The 23,498-nt window shown below is 49.7% G+C and overlaps 1 protein-coding gene across 2 annotated transcripts in view; it reads right to left on the bottom strand.

Annotated features, from left to right (window-relative positions):
- The window catches only part of LOC147698808 (E3 ubiquitin-protein ligase TTC3-like), a 1,930,429-nt gene that overhangs the window by 714,924 nt on the left and 1,192,007 nt on the right, over positions 1–23,498 (bottom strand). For both annotated transcript variants that reach the window (XR_015299370.1, XM_086935404.1), the window contains exon 33: positions 10,559–11,453. Coding sequence is in view for 1 of the 2 variants with exons in the window: in XM_086935404.1 (XP_086791530.1) it covers positions 10,559–11,453 (895 nt within the window). In the remaining variant the exon portion in view is untranslated. The remainder of the gene's footprint in view (positions 1–10,558; positions 11,454–23,498) is intronic.

Here is a 23,498-nt window from a genome sequence, read left to right as displayed (position 1 = left end):
GATGCCCATGCGCACTACCAACTAAGGGAGGAGTCACCAAGATACAAAAGACTCTCCAAGAGAAAAACAAAGTGCAATCATCCGAGCCCAACACCAGATGGCGATCTATTCATGATGTACCATCTGCAGCCCATATGCCTCGAACATGTGAATACTGCAGCTGCTACAGGCGCCGGGGAGGAGGGCGGGCGATATGAATGTCAGCAGCCCTACATGCCAAGAACAGATGCATACTAGTAAGTAGCATATTCAGTGCAAGGCATGTGGGTTGCTGAATTCATATCTGTGCATAGAATACATAGCAGTCCCTCCATTAACGGCGGCCGCCCGTGCCAGCTGCAGCAGTTTGGAAAAGTGTCTTAAGAACAGCCTGCCCTACAGCTGCCTGCTGTTTGGAGTGCACATCAACACAGTAATGTTTAGTAAATGCGTGTGTGGTAGACCATGTTGCTGCTCTACATATGTCCTCTAAGGGAATGTTTCCAAGGAAAGCCATAGAGGCCCCCAACTTTCTGGTGGAGTGGGCTCTTGGCGGAATGGTAAGAGTGCGTTTTGCTTTTGCATAGCAGATCTGGATACATTTAACGATCCACCTAGCAATACCAGCCTTGGAAATAGGGTTACCTTTGTGGTGTGGCGCAAAGGCGACAAAGAGTTGTTTAGTCTTTCTAAAATCCTTGGTCCTATCAATGTAATACAATAGGGCCCGCCTAACGTCAAGGATGTGGAGCATCCGCTCCGTCAGTGACTCAGGATTTTGAAAGAAAACAGGCAATTTGATTGTTTGGTTGATGTGGAACTGAGACACAACGTTGGGCAGGAATTTAGGGTTAGTGCGGAGCACCACCCTGTTGGAATGAATTTGGATAAAAGGCTCTTGGATTGTGAGGGCTTGCAATTCACTGACCCGCCGTAGCGATGTAATTGCTACGAGGAAAGCCACTTTCCACGTTAAGAACTGAATCTCGCAGGAATGCAGTGGTTCAAAGGGAGGACCCATCAGTCTGGTAAGAACCACATTGAGGTTCCACTCAGGAGCTGGTGGAGTCCGTGGCGGAATGACTCGTTTGAGACCTTCCAAAAAAGCTTTGATGGCAGGCACCTTGAAGAGCGAAAGGTGTTGTCCATTTTGGAGATACGCGGCCATCGCAGACAGATGAATGCAAATGGAAGTATAGGCCAGATTACACTTGTATAGATGGAACAGGTAACAGATGATGTCTTGAATGGAAGCATCAATCGGGTTAATGGTGTGGTTTGCACAATAAATGGCAAACCGCTTCCATTTTGTCTAGTAGTTGGCTTCCTTGCCTCCCGAATAATGTCCATGCAATTGGGAGGTAAGTTTAGGTAGCCAAACTCTAGGACTTCAGGAGCCAGATCGCCAGGTTGAGCTGGTGCGGATCTGGGTGCTGAATGTCGCCATGGCTCTGCGTCAGAAGGCTGGGGGTGAGACGTAGCCTCTGATGTGGTACCACGGACAATTCCAGAAACGTGGTGTACCATGGTTGACGAGTCCATGTTGGAGCAACCAGGATGAGAGTCATCGAGAGGCGCCTGAGTTTGCGTGCCACCAGCGGTATCAGTGGTGCTGGGGGAAAAGCGTACGCAAATTTGCCTGACCAGTTCATCCATATCGCATTGGCCGGCGACAGTGGGTGTGGGAATCTGGCGGCGAAGCTTTGGCATTTTGCGTTCTCCTGAGTGGCAAACAGGTCGATCTCTGGATGACCCCACCTTTGGAAGTACGGCTGGAGTACTGATGGATGTATCTCCCACTCGTGCATTTGGTGGCTGTGCCTGCTGAGCAGGTCCGCCATCTGATTGTCTTTGCCTGGGAGATGCTCCGCCATGAGGAAGATGTTCCTCTGAATGGCCCACTTCCACATGCTCTGAGCCAGATGAGACAGCTGCGGAGAGTGTGTGCCTCCCTGCTTCTGAATGTAGTACATCGCCGTCATGTTGTCCGTCCGGATCAACACGACCTTGTTGCATAGATGTACTTTGAAGGCCTTTAGTGCCATGAAGATTGCCATCAGTTTTAGAACATTGATGTGCATCTTCCCCTGTTGCTGCGTCCATAGTCCCTGCACAGTGTATTGGAGTACATGCGCTCCCCATCCTTGGAGAGAAGCGTCCGTTGTCAGGATAATCTGTGGCACAGGCTCCTGAAACGGTCGGCCCTTGCAAAGGTTTCGTGGATTCCACCAATGCAGAGAGTTGTACGCCCGACCGCTCACCAACACTCGGTCTTTCAACTGGTTGTGAGCCTGAGCCCACTGACGTGCCAAGCACTCCTGAAGCGGACGCATATGTAGTCTCGCGTGCGGGACAATGGAGATGCAGGAGGCCATCATGCCTATCAACTGCATGAACACTCTCGCTGGAAGCGAGTGTTGAGGTCAGAATCTTTGGATCAGCGACTGAATGCTGTTGACTCTCACTAAATTTGGCTGTGCTGTGGCTGCCAGAGTATTTATAGTCGCACCCAGATACTGACGTATGTGGGCGGGTTGGAGATGGGATTTTGGATAATTCAGTGAGAAACCCAGATCGTGCAGAAGGTGAATGGTGTGGGACAAGTGGTCGGCACACTGCTGGGCCGACTTCGCCTGAATGAGCCAGTCGTCCAGATAGGGGTAGATGTGAATGTTTTGACGTCTGAGATGTGCCGCCACCGTCGCCAGGCACTTTGTGAAAACCCTGGGTGCCGTGGTGACCCCAAAAGGCAAAACCTTGAACTGGTAGTGCTGGTCTTGTATGGTGAACCTGAGGTATTTTCTGTGTGAAGGATGTAGTGGAATGTGGAAGTACGCATCCTTCAGGTCCAGAGTTGCCAGGAAGTCCCCCTGTTGAAGCAGTGGGAGAACCTGCTGCAGTGTGAGCATGTGGAAATGCTCTGATAGGATGTAAAAGTTGAGGGGCCTGAGATCCAGGATGGGTCTGAGGGATCCGTCCTTCTTTGGAATAAGAAAGTACAGGGAGTAAACTCCCTTGCCCCTTTCCTGCAAGGGCACGAGCTCTATTGCCCCTTTTTGCAGCATGACTGTGACCTCCTGCTGCAATAAGTGCAAGTGCTCGCCGGACATAGGACGGTGCCTTGGGGGTATGTTGGGTGGAGTGGATGTGAGCTCCAGACAATAACCGAATTGGACAAGTGTCCTGACCCACCTGTCCGTGGTGATGGACTTCCACACGGGCAGGAACTGCTGGAGTCTCCCTCCGACCGGTGTGGCGTGGTCGGGGGGCAGTGACAAGGCGTCACTGTTTGTTGGCGGTGGAGGACCTGGAGCTGTTGTTGCCACGTCCTCTGCCCTTGGTGTTGTTGCCGCGGTAACCACCTCGACCCTTGTTGGTATAGGAAGTTTGGGTGTTGCTTTTGTAGAACTGCGCTGACTGCGAGGGTTGACCCCTTGAGGTGCCCCTAGTATTGGAGCGACGAAAGGACCCACTCCGAAACTGCTGGGATTGCAAGGCACCCATAGATTTTGCGGTGTCGGTGTCCTTCTTCATCTTTTCAAGGGTGGTATCAACCTCAGGGCCAAACAGGTGATCTGGGTTGACCGTTTGGTTCAAGATGGTAGTTTGAATGTCCGGCTTGAACCCAGATATCCTTAGCCATGCATGTCTACGAAGCATAACGCTAGTGTTAATAGCGCGTGCGGCGGTGTCAGCCACGTCTAGTGCGCTCTTTATGGAAGCATTGGAGATAAGCTTCCCCTCCTGTATCAACATTTCCGCTGCTTCCTTATATTGATCTGGCAAATGCTGTAAAAGGGTCTCTAGCGTATCATAGTGTGCCCTGTCATAACGCGCCAGTAGCGCCTGCGTGTTGGATATGCGCCACATATTGGCTGCCTGTGCTGCCACCCTTTTCCCCGAAGCCTCAAAGACTTTTGATTCCTTGTCTGGGGGAGGAGCATCACCCGTAGTCTGTGAGTTGGCTCTTTTGCGGGCATTGGAGACAACCAGGGAATCCAGAGGCAACTGTCCCTTGATATAAGTTGGATCAGTGGGCACCGCCCTGTACTTCTTGTCGATTCTCGGGTTGATGACCCTTGCCCGGGTGGGCTCTTTGAACACCTCAGCTGCGTGCTTCAAAACACCCTTCAGCATTGGTAGAGTCTTTACAGTCTTTTCAGAGACCGAAAAGGTGTCAAAGAGGAAGTCGACGTCCACTGGGTCAGCATGGAGCTGGACGTTGTGATTGGCTGCTGCCCTCTCAATGAGGGCATTGAAGGCCGCAGAGTCCCCAGTTGGGGAAGTTTTGGCTGAGAAAAGCTGAGGCTCCTGTCCAGAATGCAGGTCTCCAGGATCGCCACCAGCAGACCACGGTTCAGTCACATCCTCTGGGTCTGTGTAGATGGGATAGCTGTACTCATCCTCTTCGTCGCCTTCACCTGCCTCGACATTGGAATGAGTGGGCGAGAGTTCGTGAGCCTGTGGCGAAATGGGCTCTATTAATGCAGGAGTACCAGCAGAGTCCATCTTCCTTTTGAGTGGAATCTTGTATGACTCCAATTGAGGTTCAGGGGTGATTTTTCTCTTCAGGAGGGAAAGTCTGCCCGTGTTGGCGTCGATGAAATGCTCCTGACGCTCCTCCTCTGCAAGTGGTCGTTGCCGTGGGCCGGGGACCACCAACGACTGTTTCGGCGGCGAAGACACCTTCTCAGGCACGCTGGCCTTTGGTTTAGCCGCGAAAGCCTTCGGCGCCGTCTTAGGTGGCAAGGTGAAAAGGATCGGCGTAGGCGCCTTCGCCGGTTTCTCCAGAGGCTTGGGCGGCACAGGGTCCTTCGGCTCGACTGCTGCGGCCCCTTCCCTGATTCGTTGTAGGGACTCCGTAACCTTTTTAGTGAACGAGGCGGATGGACACGCCGGTTCGACAGAGTCTTTAGCGGCTGGTTTTGGAGCGGAGACCGACGATGCACCCTTTGGAGTCGACGCACTCGGCGAGGCAGAGAGGGACTTCGGGTCGTCCTGCCGCTTCTTCGGGTCGAGAGTGGACCTTTTGGGGTCGTCGACCGTTTTCTTGCCTTCGAGTCGACCCTTGCCGGCGTCGACCGTCTTCGGCGCCGATGCGGCTGCGTCGGACCCCTTAACCTTCGGCTTCGATGTAGCAGAATTCGGGTCGGCCATTTTGGCATGGCTCTTCAGCTCGACGGCCATCTTCGATTTCTTCGGCGCCGAGGCCTCCGAAGTCTTCGACCCGACCAGTGCGATCCGCACTTTCGGTTTCGATATTTCTGGCTTCGAGACTGTAGGTTTCACTTTCGGTTTTGGAGGCACCGGGAGTGATTCTGTATTAATGTCCGTGGCCGGGCCGGAAGGCGGAGCCATGGAACGTACATCAAGGTCTCGGGTAAGGCCCGAAGGCGATCCCTCGACCTGGGCCTCATGAATTTGGACGACCCCGGAGTCAGTCTGAGGAAGCTCCTTGTCTGAGCTATCCTCTACGGTGGCAAGGGCCCCGTCGTCGTCCCCTACCTCCTTGACGACTTCATCGAAATCCTCGGCCTCTGCGTCGTAGTCGTCCTCGACATCCGACGCGGGGTTAGATTCCGTGATCTCCTGGATATCGTCGTCCTCGACATCCCCAGCATCGAAGATGTCCGTAGGCGGTGGGGCAGATTGCAAGGCCTCCAGGCGCGCAGCTCGACGGAGCTTGAGTGTTTTCTTGGACCGGAACCTGGAACAGGCCATACACTTGGCCTCGTCGTGGTCCGGTGACAAGCACTTGTTACACACCGGGTGTACATCGTTATGTGGGTACTTTGAGGCACACACCGGGCATCGTTTGAATGGACTTCGTTCCATGATGGATGAAGAGTCTGGAGCGTCGACTAGGCCCCTCCGCGCCGAAAGCACGCAGAAGAACAATGTCGGTTCGGAGCCGAGAAGTTACGAACCCGAACGAAAGACAATACCGGCGCAAGTCCTAAAGACCTTTTGGTCTCAATCAAAGTGAAGTTAAGAACTATCGATTCCGACAGGAGGGAACCGAACACATCCGAACCCAATGGCGGAAAAAAACAATCTGGGGATGGAGTCGATGCCCATGCGCACTGTAGTCCAGGGGAGGAGCCACCTATCTCGTGATACTTCGAAGACTCTTCCAGGACAACAATGTGCAATCATCCGGACCCAACACTAGGCGGCGATCTATGCACAGATATGAATTCAGCAGCCCACATGCCTCGAACCTTCTATCACCATCCCATCGAGACGCCTTACTTGATCATAGTGTGACCAAACCTGCTACTAACAGATTGACGTTTGTCAATACCTTCTGTACACTGTCTGACATAGTTCAGAAGACAGTACGCAGACACTGGCATATTTTAAATATTGCCACAGAGAATATTCCGCTACCACTGTTTGCGTTTAAGAGAGGCTCAAGCCTGCGAGACAGCCTTGTACACACCAGACCCAGGTCACAATTGAAACAAGACTCCAACACTCTTTGGGGGCTTCCCCCAGTACATGGCCACTATCCTTGTGGTTCATGTAGCGTTTGCCCACAGACTATGTAAACAGAATCTGTGGACATTGGGACTGACCGTCCATGGATTCTGCGAAATCATACAAATTGCAACACAGATCGTGTGATCTACATGATCACATGCCCGTGTTCACTGAGGTACGTGGGCCACACCACTCGTAGATTAAGCTACGAATCAGCGAGCACAAAAGTACCATACGCTGTAACAAGCAATCCACTCGCCTGACCAATCATTTTCTGAGTGTCAAACACCAAGCAGACAATATGAAATGGGTGATTCTTGAAAGTCCCCTGATTCCCCAACACGTGACCGATATCTCCAGACTTTTGTTTATCAGGGAATAAAGGTGGATTTTTAAACTCCGAACATATACAGAGGGCCTGAACGACATTCCGTGGGTTCAGATTTAACCCACTTATGATACACGAATCAGTTGCCACTCTAAATGACAGCTACCTTGAATCAGCCTTAGTAAACTAGTTCGAATATCGATAATCAGTATTCTTCATAGATACGATTATCACTGTAACCCAACGGGTAAAGTGGGACACACACATAGCTGAGATACATATGAAGATAGACTCTTTTAGGTCTAATCTAGCTGCATTTAATAGGCCATGAGTGCTATATGCATGATCGCACACTATTACGGGTTTAATATATGTTTTCACCAGTCTCTCCAACTTATAGATATCTGAGATGACATTGTAATTATATGAAGCCCACTGGTTCTAAAGACACCTCTATTTACTATATATGTTGTTGATCTTGCTAGTAGTATAGTATACCCATATATGCATTTAACCTGGATCAAGTGTCGACAATCTACAGCCCCCCTTTTTTTTTAGCAGTTACAAAGAACTTATAGAATTTCCATAATCTTCACACTGCAGTTTTGTAGTTTTATCCATCAAATTAAACAAGGTGAGGCATGACACGTACTTGGTCATTTATGAAGGTATTTTCGATCATCGTTCTGATAAGAGGGGTGAGCGAAAAGATGGAAGAAGCCTAAACTCCTCTTTATAAATACCGGAGATGCACATCGTACAAATTTTGCGACTTTTGCTGCCGCTGCCATCTCGCGGCTCAAAACAAAAACACACACGCGGCCAGCCGATGGGGACTACACGCACGCATGCACGCTAATATAGTGTCTGAGCAGGACGCATCAAATCTTAGCCCGTAAAAAGCTGTGTGTGACGTGGGCGCATGCTCGTTTGTAGTGAATACAATTGAAAAATAGCGTCTGAAGGTGACGCAAAGCCTGCTCCAATAATATAACTCATAATAGACAGGTCGGAACCAAAGCGTAATAACATGGGCTCCGTTTGGCTAATTAGTTGATTAAACCCGATTAGGCCAATTAGCTCCACTATAAGAAGGGATCAGTAACTACCCTCGGTACCTCCCACACTGCTCGCAGACGGCGAGGGGGTACCGACGGATAGGTAAGCTAATACAGGCAGGCTAGCTAGTTCTGTAGTGTTCTGTTGGTTTGGGCGCCATTTGACTGCTCTATCCGTATGGGTTTCCATGATAGGAGCCATGCTCATAATTATTACCATGGGTACAATGTTTTAACTTGACACTATGGGTTCTACTGCTAGGGCTTTGAACCACCAAACTAGACATAGCATAAACAGTCTGGCTATGGTTTTAACAATAATTTGGATTTAATAACATGGCAGACCCTTCACTATACTTTTAAGTGAATCATTTGTAAAGGATAATTCCAACAAAGGCCTGTTTTCCCGAAACCTAATTGTGTTTATGAGGATAAATGGGCATAACAAATTACAATAGTAAATCAGATCAGACTTTGTTCAATCTTTGATTTTCTAATACGAAGTAATCACATAGGTTGATGCCAGTCTGCTTTTGCCAATGGTGTTGAATGTCATGGTTAAAGGTCAATTTTGATTTAGGTTTTACTTATTTGATTTGAGAGTATAACAGGGGCATATGAGATGGATGACCTGATTACCATCTTGTCCCCTTATTTTCTCTTACCAATAGAGCGGGCCTCACCCACCGAACAGTTGCCGGGTGAGGTGAGGCTTACTCCCACAGAAAGAAGGGTGAGTATTTAGTAATTATCAAACTATAATCTCCCAATTAGAACCATGCATTGAATGGACATAGTCGAATACAGGGTATTACCGACTGAGTGACTTGTTCTACCTCTATGCTTAGAGTATATGTTTTGTTCACCATTACTAGCTTGATTTCTTTCTTTGACAGGAATTTTCATTTTCTAGGAATGAAGAAATAGCTCACAAACTACATATACATGGAATACATGTCTGGTAGGGTGGTGATATACCACTGATCTATTTTCTTCTGATCAATAAATAGGATGACTAACACTTTTCACTTATGTTTTTTTCAGCAGTAGCACACAATTTCTATAAGGTCCTGAAGAAAGCCGAGCTAACTAGCAGTACGGCTGAAACATGTCGACCTCACTTGTTGCCAAAAGATAGTATAACTTTTTTACTTCACACACGTTTATCACTTGCACTGCACTCCATCAGTTTCCACATACCTTGAACACTCATAGCGGCTGAGACTCTGAGAGTATGAGGTCTAGTACCCATGTTCGTTAGCCTTGGAGCAACACTGGCTACATGTGACCATTCTCTCTTAGTTTTCCCGATGACGAAGCTCCGCCAAATGGGTGGGCTGATGGAAACTTTTCTCAAGTCAGGTATTGGACAAGCTATGTAAAACTGGTGAACTGGGTATTCTCTAGCATTCAAGGTTCCGTGTCACACCAAACAGACCGATTTCCTCCCTGTAGTTAAATAGGTTTGTACTTAGGGGTATGGAGTAAATTTGGTATATAAATATTGTCCCCTAGACCCTCCTCAAAATTTTTGTTTTAGAACTGTGATATACAACATTTTCAGCAATGATATATGGAAAACTCTTCCTTTCAATAAAGCTGCCATCTTCAGTGCCACAGAGTGCTGCTAGGCACCTACCTTGTAAATGTGGTCCACATGTTTGTTAAATATGGAACAACAGAAGGCCCTTGCATAATGAAAACAGGCATCAGTAGCACTGCTATAGTAGTGGCATTCAAGTTAAAAGACAAATGCAGCTATCTGTAGAGCTCTAGAGCCACATTGTAGGGGTTTGAGCTTCTTTATCAGGGTAGTGGGCTTTCAAAGGGAAGTTAGTGCACGCCTGCGTTACTGTGCTTTGAAAAGAACTGAAGGGCTTCCCAACGCTACAGAGCTTTGCATGAGACAGAAGGGTATTTCTCATTAGTGCTTTTGTACTTTCAGTGGGACAGTAGGGCACCCCAGAGCTCCTGTGTTTTGAAGAGACAGTAGGACACTCCAGGGTTGCTGTATATGAATTGAACAATACAGGACTCCAGTGCGACTGTGCTTCGAATAGGGAGGAAGAGCACTCCAGGGTTATAATGATTTGAGTAGATCAGTTGAGTTTTCCAGCGCTACTATGATTTGCATCGGAAAGTAAGGCGCTTCTCATCAGTGCAACTGTACTTTCAGTGGGACAGTAGGGCTCTCCATGGCTAATGTGCTTTGAATGGGACAGTTGAGAGCTCTGGTGCTAGAGGACTTTGATTGGGACTCTAGGGCATTCCAGTGCTACTGTGTGTTGTATGGGAATGTACCAAACTTAAGCGTCACTGTGCTTTGAATGAGGCAATATGGCCCTTTTTTTGCAGATTTATATAGCTACCTACGTTGTTATAGGACATCTCTTTATTAATGTAATAACTGCACTTTCACAATTGCTTTATTAATCTTCCTGCTTTCTGAAATGTGCTTGAAAATGTTCCAATTGTCCACTCTTTTTTTCAAGATTTTCTCGGGGGAGAATCCCCGAAACCCCCGTGGGTTGTTCAGGCTCGCTAGCTTGCCACAGTGCAGTACCAGAATATTTTATGCCTTACCACTTTTAATTGTCACCAGCCGCCACTGGTTAGAAGTATCCAACAAAGATTGAGTGTATTCAACACGAGTATGCAGTTTAAAATGAAAGAAAATTATAAAGCACACATGCTTGAGCATTTGTCTTACCTGCACTGCCACCATCCTTGTAAAGGGCGTTTTCTTTCCAGGTCTCATATTCTGCACCATATTATTTGAACAGGCTACAAAATGAACTGAGGAACCACTGCTTGAACCCAAGAATAAATCGCCATCCTTCAAACCTTGGTGGGGACTTTGTGTTTCAGAAGAATCCTTGTCCATTATAACTCTACTAGATGAGACAGCATCAGGTGCACCGTCTGTATCAAAAACGAATTCTATTTTACTTTCAGGAATACCAGCCTCAGATTTGTCACTGCAAATTGCCTGTACCACACACTCTGATGCAGGTGTCAAGAACGACACTGGCTGTATGTGGTCCTTTAGAGGCACTGACGACAAGGGCGTTTGTCTGACAAAAGGAGCAGCTTTTTCAGCACTAAAAATAAATGGTACAGGTTGAGAGTTTGCAGTGGTATTAGATAGTGATAAGGTGTTTACAGTGCTAATGGTTTCATCATTTTGAGTAGCTGGTATTAAGTTACTACTGGAATCCTGGCTATTACTGGAGTTTTGAAAACCGTCACACACGGGTTTGAATTCTTTTGCGCCTGGGTTTAAAATCCTGTGATCACAGAGCAAATCTTTTTTTGAACGGTACAAAGACTGCAGGGATGATACGGATTTCACATTCTTTGCTTGCAATCCAAATCTTTTAGGGACTGTTGCAGTAGCTTCAGTATTCAAACAGGTGTGTTTTAACAATCCGATTAGGTTGTCACTGAGCATAACAAAGCGGAGTGACCCCAGAAGAAAAGGCTTCAGTCCACCAGCTCCTTCCACCATTTTGTGAGCTTCTGGAGGAAAAAGATGATATTCTCCCACTAACAATTCGCTGTCCAATTCAAGAGGTCCGTCTTTATCTACGATCTCATAGAAATATCTTGCGGAAAAAATAAAACAAAAGAGTAAATTAAAAACTCATTTCTGTGGTCGTTTCTAAAACAATTCAGAGGGTCAAACATGGCGGCTCGTTTTACTTTTAATAACATTAATTAAAAGATTGAAGGCAAATATAAAAAAGTAATTAAATAGATGCAGTGCTGCAAGGATTTAGTTGTACAAATGGGGGTGGTGATGGACGGAGCATCTGAATCAATCAAACACTCACACCCAGTCAGAAGATCTGGGTTTAATCCATCACCGTTCTTTAGCCCACTCTGCCACCCCAGTTCAGACATGGCTATATGCAAATCAGTCTGACCCTGTTCCTCATGGGAACAGTCCAGCCCGAACTGCCAAGCCATGTCTTCCCTGGACCGGCTTGGCTGGACAGATCTTTTGACTGGGTGTGAGTGTTTGATTGATTCAGATGCTCCGTCCATCACCATCCCCTTTTGTACCGCAAGGATTTAGTTAGCATATATGTTTTACCAAAGGCCTTTTACGTCCTAGTTACAAGTTGTGCAGAATTGAGTGAACTATTTGCGACACCTGGGGTGAGGGATTTAATGGATGTGGTAAATACCTCCTATACCGAGGTTTCAACTTGGAAATGAAGTATAACATGCATGAACGGTATTTACTAGACACTACATTTTTCCCAAGCCTTCCAACCACTTCCCTCAGACTCTGCATACACTTTGGCAGTTTTTATACCTGCTGCAATTTGTATGAGGAAAGCAGCAAGGACATGATAAAAATCACGTGAAGAGAAATTCAGATATCTGTGTAAACGATACAGCTGTATCGGTAACGATACAGCTGTAAGAAACAGTAGTTAGTATTAGATTCCTTACCTTAGAATATCCCCAAGCATCAGTCTGGATCCGGAAATGTTTGCGAAGCAGTACCTCTGCACGTCGGTAGGAGTAGTCTGTGGCTCCGCGTCCATCATCGGCGCCAGGATGACGTCGTTGGAGTACTTAGACGCCGCCCTCACGCGCTGACGGCAGCTCTTATACACAGCTTTTACGCACGAGAAACGCAGAGCCATGATAAAAACCAACACTTGTGCCATAAGACTAGGGCCCTGAAAAGGATTAACCTTAACCCTAGATATCGGTTCGCAGAACGGGGAGGATGGGAGGGGCGGTAAGGAATCTAATACTAAGTACTGTTTCTTACAGATATATCGTTACCGAAGGTAAGTACCTTGTGCATCTGAAAGAAACAGGTTAGTATTAGATTCCTTACCTTAGAATAGATACCCCAGCAATGGGAAACAACCTTTACAACGCAACTTTTACAACGCACTACCATTACAACGAAAGTTTTACAAGGCAACATCCATTACAACGCATGCATTTACAACGCAACCATTACAACGTATGACACTAAAACGCACACCACTACAACGCATGCCATTACAGCGCAGTCATTACAACGCATACCATTACAACGCATACCATTACAACGCATACCATTACAACACATAGTACCCTTACACTATCAAACACTTACCCTACTGTTGCACCCCTTTGTGTTAGAATAGTATTTTTTACCCCTACACTATCCAACACTTAACCTACTGTCGCATCCCCCTGGAGTTAGAATAGTAATTTTTACCCCTACACTATCCAATACTTACCTTATATGCAATGTAAAGTTATGCGTTGTAATGGTATGCGTTGTAAAGGTAGTATGCGATGTAATGGAATGCGTTGTAAAGGTAGTTTTTAAAAATTCGTTGTAAATGCATGCGTTGTAATGGAATGCGTTGTAATGGATGTTGCTTTGTAAAAAATGCATTGTAAAGGTAGGCGATGTAAAAGTATGCGTTGTAACATCATACATCCCCCAGCAATACCAACCCTGGTGGTGGGTCTGCGAACCAATGATCACACCATAAAGTCCTGGAGAACAGAACGGCCGAAAAAGCCATCTCTCCGGACTTGGCTGTCCAGGCAATAGTGTCTAGCAAACGTGTGCAGCGAGGCCCATGTAGCTGATTGACAGATGTCCCGTAAAAGGACTCCCCGACCCAGGGCAGTAGTAGCCTCCGTGGCCCGAGTGGAATGGGCACGTAGCCCCACAGGAGCCTCCTTTTTAGCCAGTGAGTAACAAGCCTTGATGCACAAGACGACTCATTGGGAAATGGTCCGTTTGTGCACCGCCCGTCCCTTCTTGGCGCCCACGTAACCAACAAAGAGTTTGTCATCCACCCGGAACTGGCGTGTGCGATCCAGATAGTATTAGAGCGCACGTTTTGGGTCCAGACGGTGGAGCCTCTCTTCCTCTTTTGAGGGATGGGGAGGCGGAAAGAAGGTGGGCAAGGTGATGGACTGCCCGATGTGGAAGGCTGTGACTATCTTGGGCAGGAAGGAGGGTCGTGTCCGCAACACAACTTTGTCCGGATGGACAGAAAGGAAAGGAGGTTGTGAAGAAATGGCCTGCAGCTCACTCACGCTCCTGGCAGAGGTGATGGCAACCAGGAATGCAGTCTTAAGGGTAAGAAGACTAAGAGGACAGTTATGAAGTGGCTCGAAGGGAGCGCACATCAGATAAGTCAGAACAAGGTTCAAGTCCCACTGAGACATCACGAAAGAAACAGAGGGGAACATATGAGTGGCGGAAATGGCAGAAAGGTAGCCCTTGATAGTGCCCAGAGCAGAGCCCTGCTGGGAAAGAGAAAGAAGAAAGAGGAGAACCTCAGAAAGAGGGGCATGGAGTGGATCCACAGCCTTTTCTGTGCACCATGCTACAAATTTGTTCCACCTTCAGGCGTATACCTATTTCGTGGAGGGACGCCTGGCTGCCAGAATAATATCACAGACTTCATGAGGCAAGTCAAATGGCCTCAACTGTCGCCGCTCAATCTCCACGCATGGAGGTGGAGGTTGGACAGGTTCGGGTGGAGGACCGTCCCCTGCTGCTGCGACAGAAGGTCCTCCTGAAGAGGCAGACAAATCGGGGGATCGACTGACATGCTGAGTAGCTCAGGAAACCAGTATCTTTGTGCCCAGTACGGAGCCACAAGGATGACTTGGGCCGGTCGCGCCTGATCTTCTTCAGCACTCCGGGCAGAAGTGGTATAGGCGGAAAGGCGTACAACAGACCGCAACTCCAATCGTGACGAAAAGCGTCTCTGAGCGAGTGCCGTCTTGGAAATCCCAACGAGCAGAACTGATGACATTGAGCGTTCTCTTCTGTGGCAAATAGATCTAACCAAGGCTCTCCCCACTGCTGAAAGAGACCTTGCGCCACGTCCGAGTTCAGACGCGATTCGTGATCCATCAAGCACCGACGGCTGAGTTCGTCCGCCCTGGCGTTCAGGGAACCTGCCAGGTGTTGAACCATCAAGGTCACGCCCTGATGTTCCAGCCATTGCCAGAGGCGCAGAGCCTCCTGGCATAGGGTCCATGACCCACCCCGCCCTGTTTGTTGGAGTACCACATGGCGGTGGTGTTGTCCGTGAACACCTGCACTACACTGCCCCAGAAAGAGGGGGGGAATGTTTTCAGTGCAAGTCGGATCGCCTGCAGCTCCAGAAGGTTGATATGGAGCCGGGACTCCGCCGGAGACCAGAAGCCTCTGATCTCTACCTCTCCCGTGTGGCCCCCCAAGCCCAGGAGGGACGCATTGGTCACAACTACGTGCTCCGGTTGGGGTATGGTGAGGGATCTGCTGCTGACCCAATCGCGGTCCGTGAGCTACCACTGCAACTGTCTTGCAGGGCCCTCCGAGATCAAGACGTGGTCGGACAAGTTGCCCTGATGCTGGGCCCACTGAAACTTCAGGTCCCACTGCAGAGCCCGCATCCGCCACCTGGTGTGATGCACCACAAGGATGCAGGAGGCCATCAGCCCCAGAAGCTGTAGCGTCAACCTGACCGAGACTCAGGATAAAGGCTGAAAGATCGGAATCAGAGCCTGAATATCCCAAACCCGCTGTTCGGCAGGAACAACCAGAAACTGCGCCGAGTCTAGAACCGCTCTAATGAAGAGGAGCTGTTGAGAGGGACACAGATGTGACTTCGGCACATCGATAGAGAACCCTAGCAGGTGCAGGAGGTCGGCCATCGTCTGGAGGTGGCTGACGACTGGGGCAAGCCCGCCTTCAACAAACAGTCGTCGAGATAGGGGAAGACTGACACCCCTAATCTGCGCAGATGAGCTGCGACCACCGCCATCACTTTCGTGAACACCCGTGGGGCGCTGGGAAGGCCGAAGGGGAGCACGGTAAACTGAAAGTGCTCGTGGCCTAACATGAACCGCAGGTAACGCCGGTGGGCCGGCAGGACGGGGATGTGAACATATGCGTCCTGCAAGTCCAACGCTACCATCCAGTCTCCGGGGTCTAGGGCAGCTAAGACCTAAGCCAAAGTCAGCATCTTAAACTTCTCCTTCCAGAGGAAGCCGCTGACGTTCCGCAGGTCCAAGATAGGGTGTAGGCCCCTTTGCCCTTCATGGGTACCAGAAAGTAGTGGGAGTAACAACCACACCCTACTTCTGTCCCAGGAACGCGCTCATTGGCCCTCTTGGCCAAGAGGGCTGTAATTTTCTCTTGCAGAAGTTTCAAGTGATCCCCTGACACGCGGTGGCACTGCGGTGGCATGGCTGGAGGGGTCGCCTCGAAGAGGAGGGAGTAGCCCCTTTGGACAATTTGCAGCACCCACCTGTCCGATGTGATAGAGGGCCAGAGGAGGAGGTGATGGCGGATCCTGCCCCCACACTGGTGTTGAATGAGCCTGAAAGCTCAGACTAGGAAGGCTTTGAGGCGGATGTTGCGGGGGTGGATGTAGACTGGCCGCACCTTTGTCCCCTGTTACTGCCACGGCGGTTACCACGTTCGCCGCCACGCTGAGTGTTAGTCTGCGGCCCGTGGCTGGCAGGACGTGTGTGGGCGCCCCTTTCTTGGCCACGAAAGGAGCGAAAGGCAGAAGTCTGCTGACGCGGGCCGACAGGCCCAAGGACTTGGCCGTAGCCCGGGAGTCCTTGAAGCATTCCAGCGCACTATCTGCCTTACCACCGAAGAGGTGGCTGCCATCGAACGGCATGTCCATGAAGGTATTCTGGACATCGGCCGAGAAGTGGCGGACCTCAGCCAGGCGTGCCTGCGAACCGCCACAGACGTGGAAATCGCTCTCCCCAGCGAGTCCGTGGTGTCCAGCCCATATCGTATGGAGTACCGCGCTGCGTCTCATCCCTCCGCGAGGGCTTGAGCAAGCTTCGCGCGGGCTCCCTCCGGGAGCTCAGCCAGCACGTCCGCGACCGTATCCCACAGGGAGTGGGTATAACGGCCCAAAAGGCACGCGGTGTTGACTGACCGCAACCCCAAACTAATGGAGAAGAAGGAGTAGTTTCTTACCTGTAACTCCAGTTCTGTGGCAGGGTTATCTCTGTTATAGTCATAATCTAGTGAATATTCCCGCCCATGTGCGTGGACCCCGGAGCAATCAAAAATAATCTCTTAAGCTGTTTTCAGTGCAGTCCTGCATAGACACTTAAGAGAAAATTAAAGACAATAATGCAGCCTATATTCACAAGGCTACACGGTCTAGTACTTCAACTAGAAATGCAAAGGATATTCCACCAATATCACATTCAACACAGTCTGATAAGTTTCACCAATAGAGAAACTTCCCCTTCACAAAATCCTTGGAATGATAGAGAGGAAAGGATGGACAGACAAGCTCCATAGGCTGCCATTATGTGTCTGGAAAAGGGATGCCGTGCCTTTAAGGAACTCTAGAGAACCTCGGTATCCCAGGATGCACAGCACTAGTCCTTTCACTTTCAGTTCTTTCTGAAGGTGTATAAAGCAAGGCCTGTAGCATCCATTACAGTACCAGTTTCTCCACCGGGGAGGAGGGCGGGCGCTTATGACTATAACAGAGATACCCCTACTACAGAACTGGAGTTACAGGTAAGAAACTACTGCTTCTGTAGTAGGGGGATCTCTGTGTATGGTCATAATCTAGTGAATAGAATGGCAAGTCCATCCCCACAAACAATCCGGCGGTGGAGGAAAAAGACAGCACCACTACTGTGCAAACAGATTCCTCAACGAAGCCTGCCCAACCTGAGCATCTGCCCTGGCATCAGAGTCCAGACAATAGTGCTTAGCAAAGGTATGGACCGACTTCCAAGTGGCATCCCTGCAGATCTCTGCAATGGGAACATTTCGAAGCAAAGCTGTTGTAGCTGATTTGCCCCTGGTAGAATGAGACCTAGGCTTACTCCCTAAGGTCTTGTTCGCTTTCTGATAACATAGCTGGATACATGATACAATCCAAATAGAGATTGACAGTTTAGAAGTAGCTAGACCAGTCCTGACCGACCCATAGTTAACAAACAATTGGTCGGACCTACGAATCTCCTTAGTCATTTCCAGGTCGAATTTCAACACCCTTCTGAAATCCAGGGAATGAAGAGAGCGTTCCGCTGGAGGGGAATGGTCCTGAAAAAACGTTGGTAAAGTTATAGTCTGATTAACATGAAAATCAGAGATCACCTAAGGAAGGAACTTAGGGTGAGTACGCATGACACCCTTAGCAGCATGAAATACAGTATAAGGTTCCTGGTAACACAATGTCTGAATTTCACTCACCCTGCGCGCCGATGTAATAGCCACGAGGAACGCCGCCTTCCACGACAGGTGCTGCAGTGAAGCCTTGTGAATAGGCTCGAAAGGATCCTTCATCAACCTCGACAGCACCACATTCAGCTCCCACGAAGGCGAAGGAAGCCGAACAGGAGGGAACACCTTCAATCCTTCCAAAAAATCCTTTATCACAGGAACCTGGGAAGAAGGATGTTTGTGAAGGGCATTTCCTGTATGCAGTCAATGCAGCGAGGTGAACCTTAATGGAATGGAAATTAAGGCCAGACTGAGCTAGATGCAGAAGGTATGGAAGGATGACATCCTCCTTGCAGGTCGTCGGATCATAGTTCTTAGACGTGCACCAGATGCAGAATCTCTTCCACTTGTAAGCGTAAGAAGTCCTAGTGGAAGGCCTCTTAGCCTCCTTCAATATGTCCATGCAATCTTCAAGAAGATTCAAGTGGCCATATTGCACTATCCCAGGAGCCATCCCGCCAAACTCAACGATGAGAGGTTGGGGTGCACCATCAGCCCCAGAACTTCGTGAGAAGGTCCGGCCGACACAGCAGCCGCCGGTGAGGTAGGAGCGACCGGTGAAGCAGGTCCATGAACCACCACTGTCTGGGCCATTCCGGAGCGATGAGGATCATTTGCGCCCTGGACTGGGACAGCTTGATGAGCACCGCCGGAATCAGGGGAATGGGTGGAATAGAGTACAGAAAGCTGTTCGACCAGCTGATTCATAACTTGTTCCCCAGAGTCCCCGGTGTGAGAAGTTGGCCTGGTATATGATGTTCACTATTCTAGTGAACACCTTGCACCAGTCCAAACAACCCTTATGGTGATGGTTGTAAAGTCAACCTTATAGACCAGCTATCCTAGAGGTAGCGTGGACAGAACAGTCTTAGGCTAAAAGACTCTTGAGGGCGTGTAAAGCCAGCTGTTTTACCATATGTAACCCCTTGAATACCAAATGAAAGGACACCACACAGGATATATATAAAATATATATATGTATTTATTCACTAACACGCTCCTCTGAACTCTTTATGAGGTCAGAGGCAAAAGCACATAAGTTACACTCAGAAATACTTTAAATAGCACAATTTACAGTTAGGCCCTAGGGGCGAGTAAAACCATAAGTAAGTGGTATAAGAACCACAACTTGGGAAAGGAAGAGGTCTAGGGCATCGCTGGGGCTACACTAACTGACCCTTAGGGTAGGAGTAGGAGGCCCACAGGCGGCGCGTGCAGTGTCAGTACACTCACGCGAGAGTCAATAGAAAGTCAATAGGAACTTAAAAGGTAAGTAATGGAGATTTAAGACACTTCCGGTTTAACTAGGAAGATACAACTAACAAAACTGGACACTAGCATAGTCAATCCCTACAGGAGCACCGAAGTACTCGCGTTACCTCACCCACGGGCTGCGGGTGCATAGGTGTCAAAGTGTGTCGGGTTTTCTCGTTGATTCCTATGGAGCCTTGGAAGAAGATGCCGCAGGCGACTTGGAAGAAGATGCCGCAGGCGACCAGGAGGAAGATGTCCGGGTGGATCCAAGGGTGGATCGGAGTTAAGAAGACCTGAAAGCAGAGGGGACAGAGTCTAGGTCACTAGCCAGTGACCGGGTGGAACCAGGAAGGAACCAGATGTCGTCGAGGTGCAATCAGGTGCTGTTGTGAAGCTTGTTGTTGCAGTCACGCGGACCAGGAGGCGTCGAGAACGACCAGGTGCTGGAGAGGAGCTGTCCCACGAAGGTTCTCGCAGATGGAGGGGTCGGCTTCAAGATCGGAGCCAACAAGCCTAAGCAAAGGCAACCCACGCAGGATACACAAAAGGCTTCCAGAGGGTCTGAGGTACCTCACCTTTGCAGGGAAGCAAGGGCCTGTCTGGAGCAACCAGGCCAGCGATGAATTTTCAAAAGGATCGTCGCCACAGGGCTACTAGCCTAAGGGCCAGCAAACGGAGAACGCGTTGAGCAGAACACAAGCAGAAGGGCCCCACGCAGATCTCGTGGAGTATGGAGGGCTGGTCTTCGGTGCAGGTGGAGCTCGGTATCGGGGTGTCTCAGTCCCCAGTGCACAGCTTTGAGGATGCCTCAGGAGCTGCGCTGTTAGCAAGTTGAAGACTTTCCAAGTTGCCTGGTTCCACGGGTTCGGACTCCTTCCACGGGGCTCAGCTGTGCTGGAGTCGTGCAGTGGGGTCATAGAGGTCCGGGGGTCGAGGTCTTGTCGGGCTCTGTGCTCGGGTTCCGGCGGGAACGGGGACAAAGCAAGCCGTCTAGTTGCTGTATGGTGCCTGGTTGCCCAGGGTGGTCACTCCTTGGCCACAAGGGAGATTCTTCAGTCTTCAGCTCAGGTGAATGTCGAAGGGTTCAGAGTTTCGTCTCAAGTCGATTCCAGGATTAATGTAAAGTATCCTAGGTCAGCTCCTACCTTTATACAATTAAAGGGGGCTGGTTTGGTCACTAGGTCCCTCCTATGGGTGGGACCAGGAAGGGGGGTGGTTACACCCCCTTTCCTTTGTGCAGTTTCGCGCCGGAACTGGGGCTGGAGTGCCCTAGCAACCAGATTGAACTGGGGTATGCATGGAGCACCTAGAGTGCTCCAGGCAGTGTGTTTCTATTCAGCCCTCCCTGTCCCAATACACATCCTCCTGTCTGGGGTGGTGCTCGCACCTCCCCAAGCAGGAAACCTATTGTCCAAACCTCCGTGACTGGAAGGACCCCCAGCAGCAGGAGGTCAGACTTGTGTCTGTGGCAGCAGCATCCATTTTGTGATGCTGGGGCTCTGGTTAACTTTAACCGGGATAGTCAGAACTAAATGTCTTCTCCCTCTAGAAGGGTGGGATGCTACCCCCGTCGCCAGAATTGGCGAGGGGGTAGTATTCCAAAGCGTATGACACCTTACACGACATGTTTGGATAAAGCCAAACCAAAGTTAGCATTTAACCGCGAGGTTCATAATGCACTTAAGAGTATATGGAATGGCAATATCATATAACAGCTATAAGGACATGGTACCGAAAGCTGCAGACAGGCTCAGCTCATGCAAGAGCACCATCTCACACATAACCAAGCACTCTGCCTTCAGGATTGTTAAGGCCTGCCATAGGAGTGTCTTATAGGTTACTATGTGTCTATATGTAAGAAGGTATAGGAATACTACACCTAAGCAAGGGGTGATTACACGACCTTGCCCCAGCTGAGTGATCAGCCAGTTGTGTCTATTTTAGTGGCCAGCCAGGGGTGGCATAATACATGCTGCAGCCCCTGGTAGGCCTTGGTTACACCTATGCCCTGAGTACCTATGGTAGACTTCTACAGGGGCTGACAAGGTGAACCAATTCCCAATTGTTGATGTACCCAGAGTACATGGTAATATTAGGGAGAGTGCATCTGGGCTGTGGGTCTGATTAGCAGGCCCACAGCCACATCTAAGTCGAAAACCAGTAAAGCAAACGCAAAAAGTGGGGGTGACCATAGGAAGCAGACCCTACTCTCCTACACCGATTGGTAATACCTCGAGGCGAAGTCACAGCATTTTCTGTTTTCGGCGGTGACGAACAGATCTACGTCTGGCGTGCCCCACATGGCGAAGATGTCGTCGAGCACCTCATCATTTATGACCCACTCGTGGAATTCTTGGATCAACCTGCTGAGGGCGTCCGCCTGAACATTCTGCACACCTGGCAGATGAGTCGCCGTTATCGTCAATCCTCTGACCAGCCGCCAGTGCCAGATCGCCTGTGCTTCTTGTGACAGGGTCCGCGATCTTGAGCCCAACTGCTTGTTGAGGTAATACATAGTGGTCCCTGCCCTGTGCACCAAAACCCCTCTGGAAGGGGCGGAAAGTCTTCTTCTGCTCCTTCGGTTTCTCTAAGACGACGGCCGTCAGGGTTTCAGCCTCCGCCTTCATGCGGGCCATCTCCTCATCAGCGTGTTTCCCAAACAATGTCGCCCCAGAGAACGGCAGGTTGGCTACCCTCTGCTGGGCCTCTGGTTTCAGGGACGTCAGGGGCAACCAGGCATGAGGTCTCAAATTTATCCCATGGCAGTAGCCATGGGCAGCCAAGAGCGAGGAATCCACCGCCGCACTGATCACTTGATTGGACACCAACATGTCCTTGTTGATGATCTCCTGAAAATCCTCCCTCTTGTCCCTAGGGAGATGCTCCAGAAACTACTCTAGGAAGTCCCACAACGACCGGTCGTATCGTCCTACGAGAGCCATAGCACTAGCGGCTTTCATGGACGTAGCCGCCGTACTGCAGACCTTACGACCCGCAGAATCCATATGCCTACTCTCGTTATCGGGCGGTACCGTGGATGATGGAGTGGTAGCGTGTTGTTTCCTGGCTGCCGTGACGATCACCGAATCTGGTACCGGGTCCGATCTTAGAAAAGCCGGATCGGAGTCAGGTGGTCTGTATTTCTTTTGCAGCCGTGAGGGGGCGGATCTTGTTGATGCCAGCGTTAGAAACAATTCCATCGCCGGTTCTTCCAGCCCCGGCACCAAGGGCAACAGGGGTCGAGACAGCTGCCACTTATGTAGGGTCTCGAAGATCACAGATGTAGGTGTGGGCACCGTCAGGGTAACACCCAGCTTCGCCGCTCCTCGCAAGAAAACTTCCTGAAACGACACAATGTCGTCCACTGGCGACACTCTCGTGTGGGGGGTGGGGGGAGAGTCCGACAGAGTGGGAGAATACTCCCGAGCATTGGACGAATCCGTATCACGGGATCTCGACCTGCCTCTTCTGTATCAAAGCCGGGACCGTGTAGATGAACGACGGCCACTCCTAGAGCGGTGTCTCCGTGATCTGGAGCGTGATCTGGACCTCTGAGGCCTTGGAGGCTCCACCGGCCTGGTCCGGAGTGGAAGCTGTGGAGGCAGAGCCGGAGTCTTCGGCTGTGGCGTCCCCTTAGGTGGTGAAGGGAAGCGCGGCATCGAGACAGACCTTAGAGGAGGCCGTGGCGGAAGAGCCGGAGGGCCATGAGGAGGTGGTGGTGGAGGAGGAGTAGTCTTCGGAAGAGGAGGATGAGGAGGAGTCCTCTGAAGTGGAGGAAGAGGTGGCAGAGTGGAATTCTTCTGTGGCAACGGAGGCGTAGGCGACCTTGGCCGAGAAGGTGAGTAAATTTGAGAGTACTCTGAGTCGGAAGATCTAACCACTCTCTTCTTCTTTGCAGGCCTTCGCGATAAAGTCCTAGACTGTGAGAAATTGGCCTGATATATGATGCTCAGTAGTTCTATTGATCACCTTGTATCAGTCCAAACAACCCTTATGGTGATTGGTTGTAAGTCAACCTTATAGACCAGCTATCCTAGTGGTAGCGTAGACAAAGCAGTCTTAGGCTAAACTCTTTTGGCATGTGAAGCCAGCTGTATTACCATATGTAACCCCCTTGAACACCAAGTGAAAGGACACCACACAGGATATATAT

This window comes from Lissotriton vulgaris, chromosome 8, assembly GCF_964263255.1.
Source record: "Lissotriton vulgaris chromosome 8, aLisVul1.2, whole genome shotgun sequence".
NCBI classification, from domain to species: Eukaryota; Metazoa; Chordata; class Amphibia; order Caudata; family Salamandridae; genus Lissotriton; species Lissotriton vulgaris.
The sequence above is the reverse complement of the archived record's forward strand: the minus strand, read 5'-3'. Positions and strand labels throughout refer to the sequence as shown.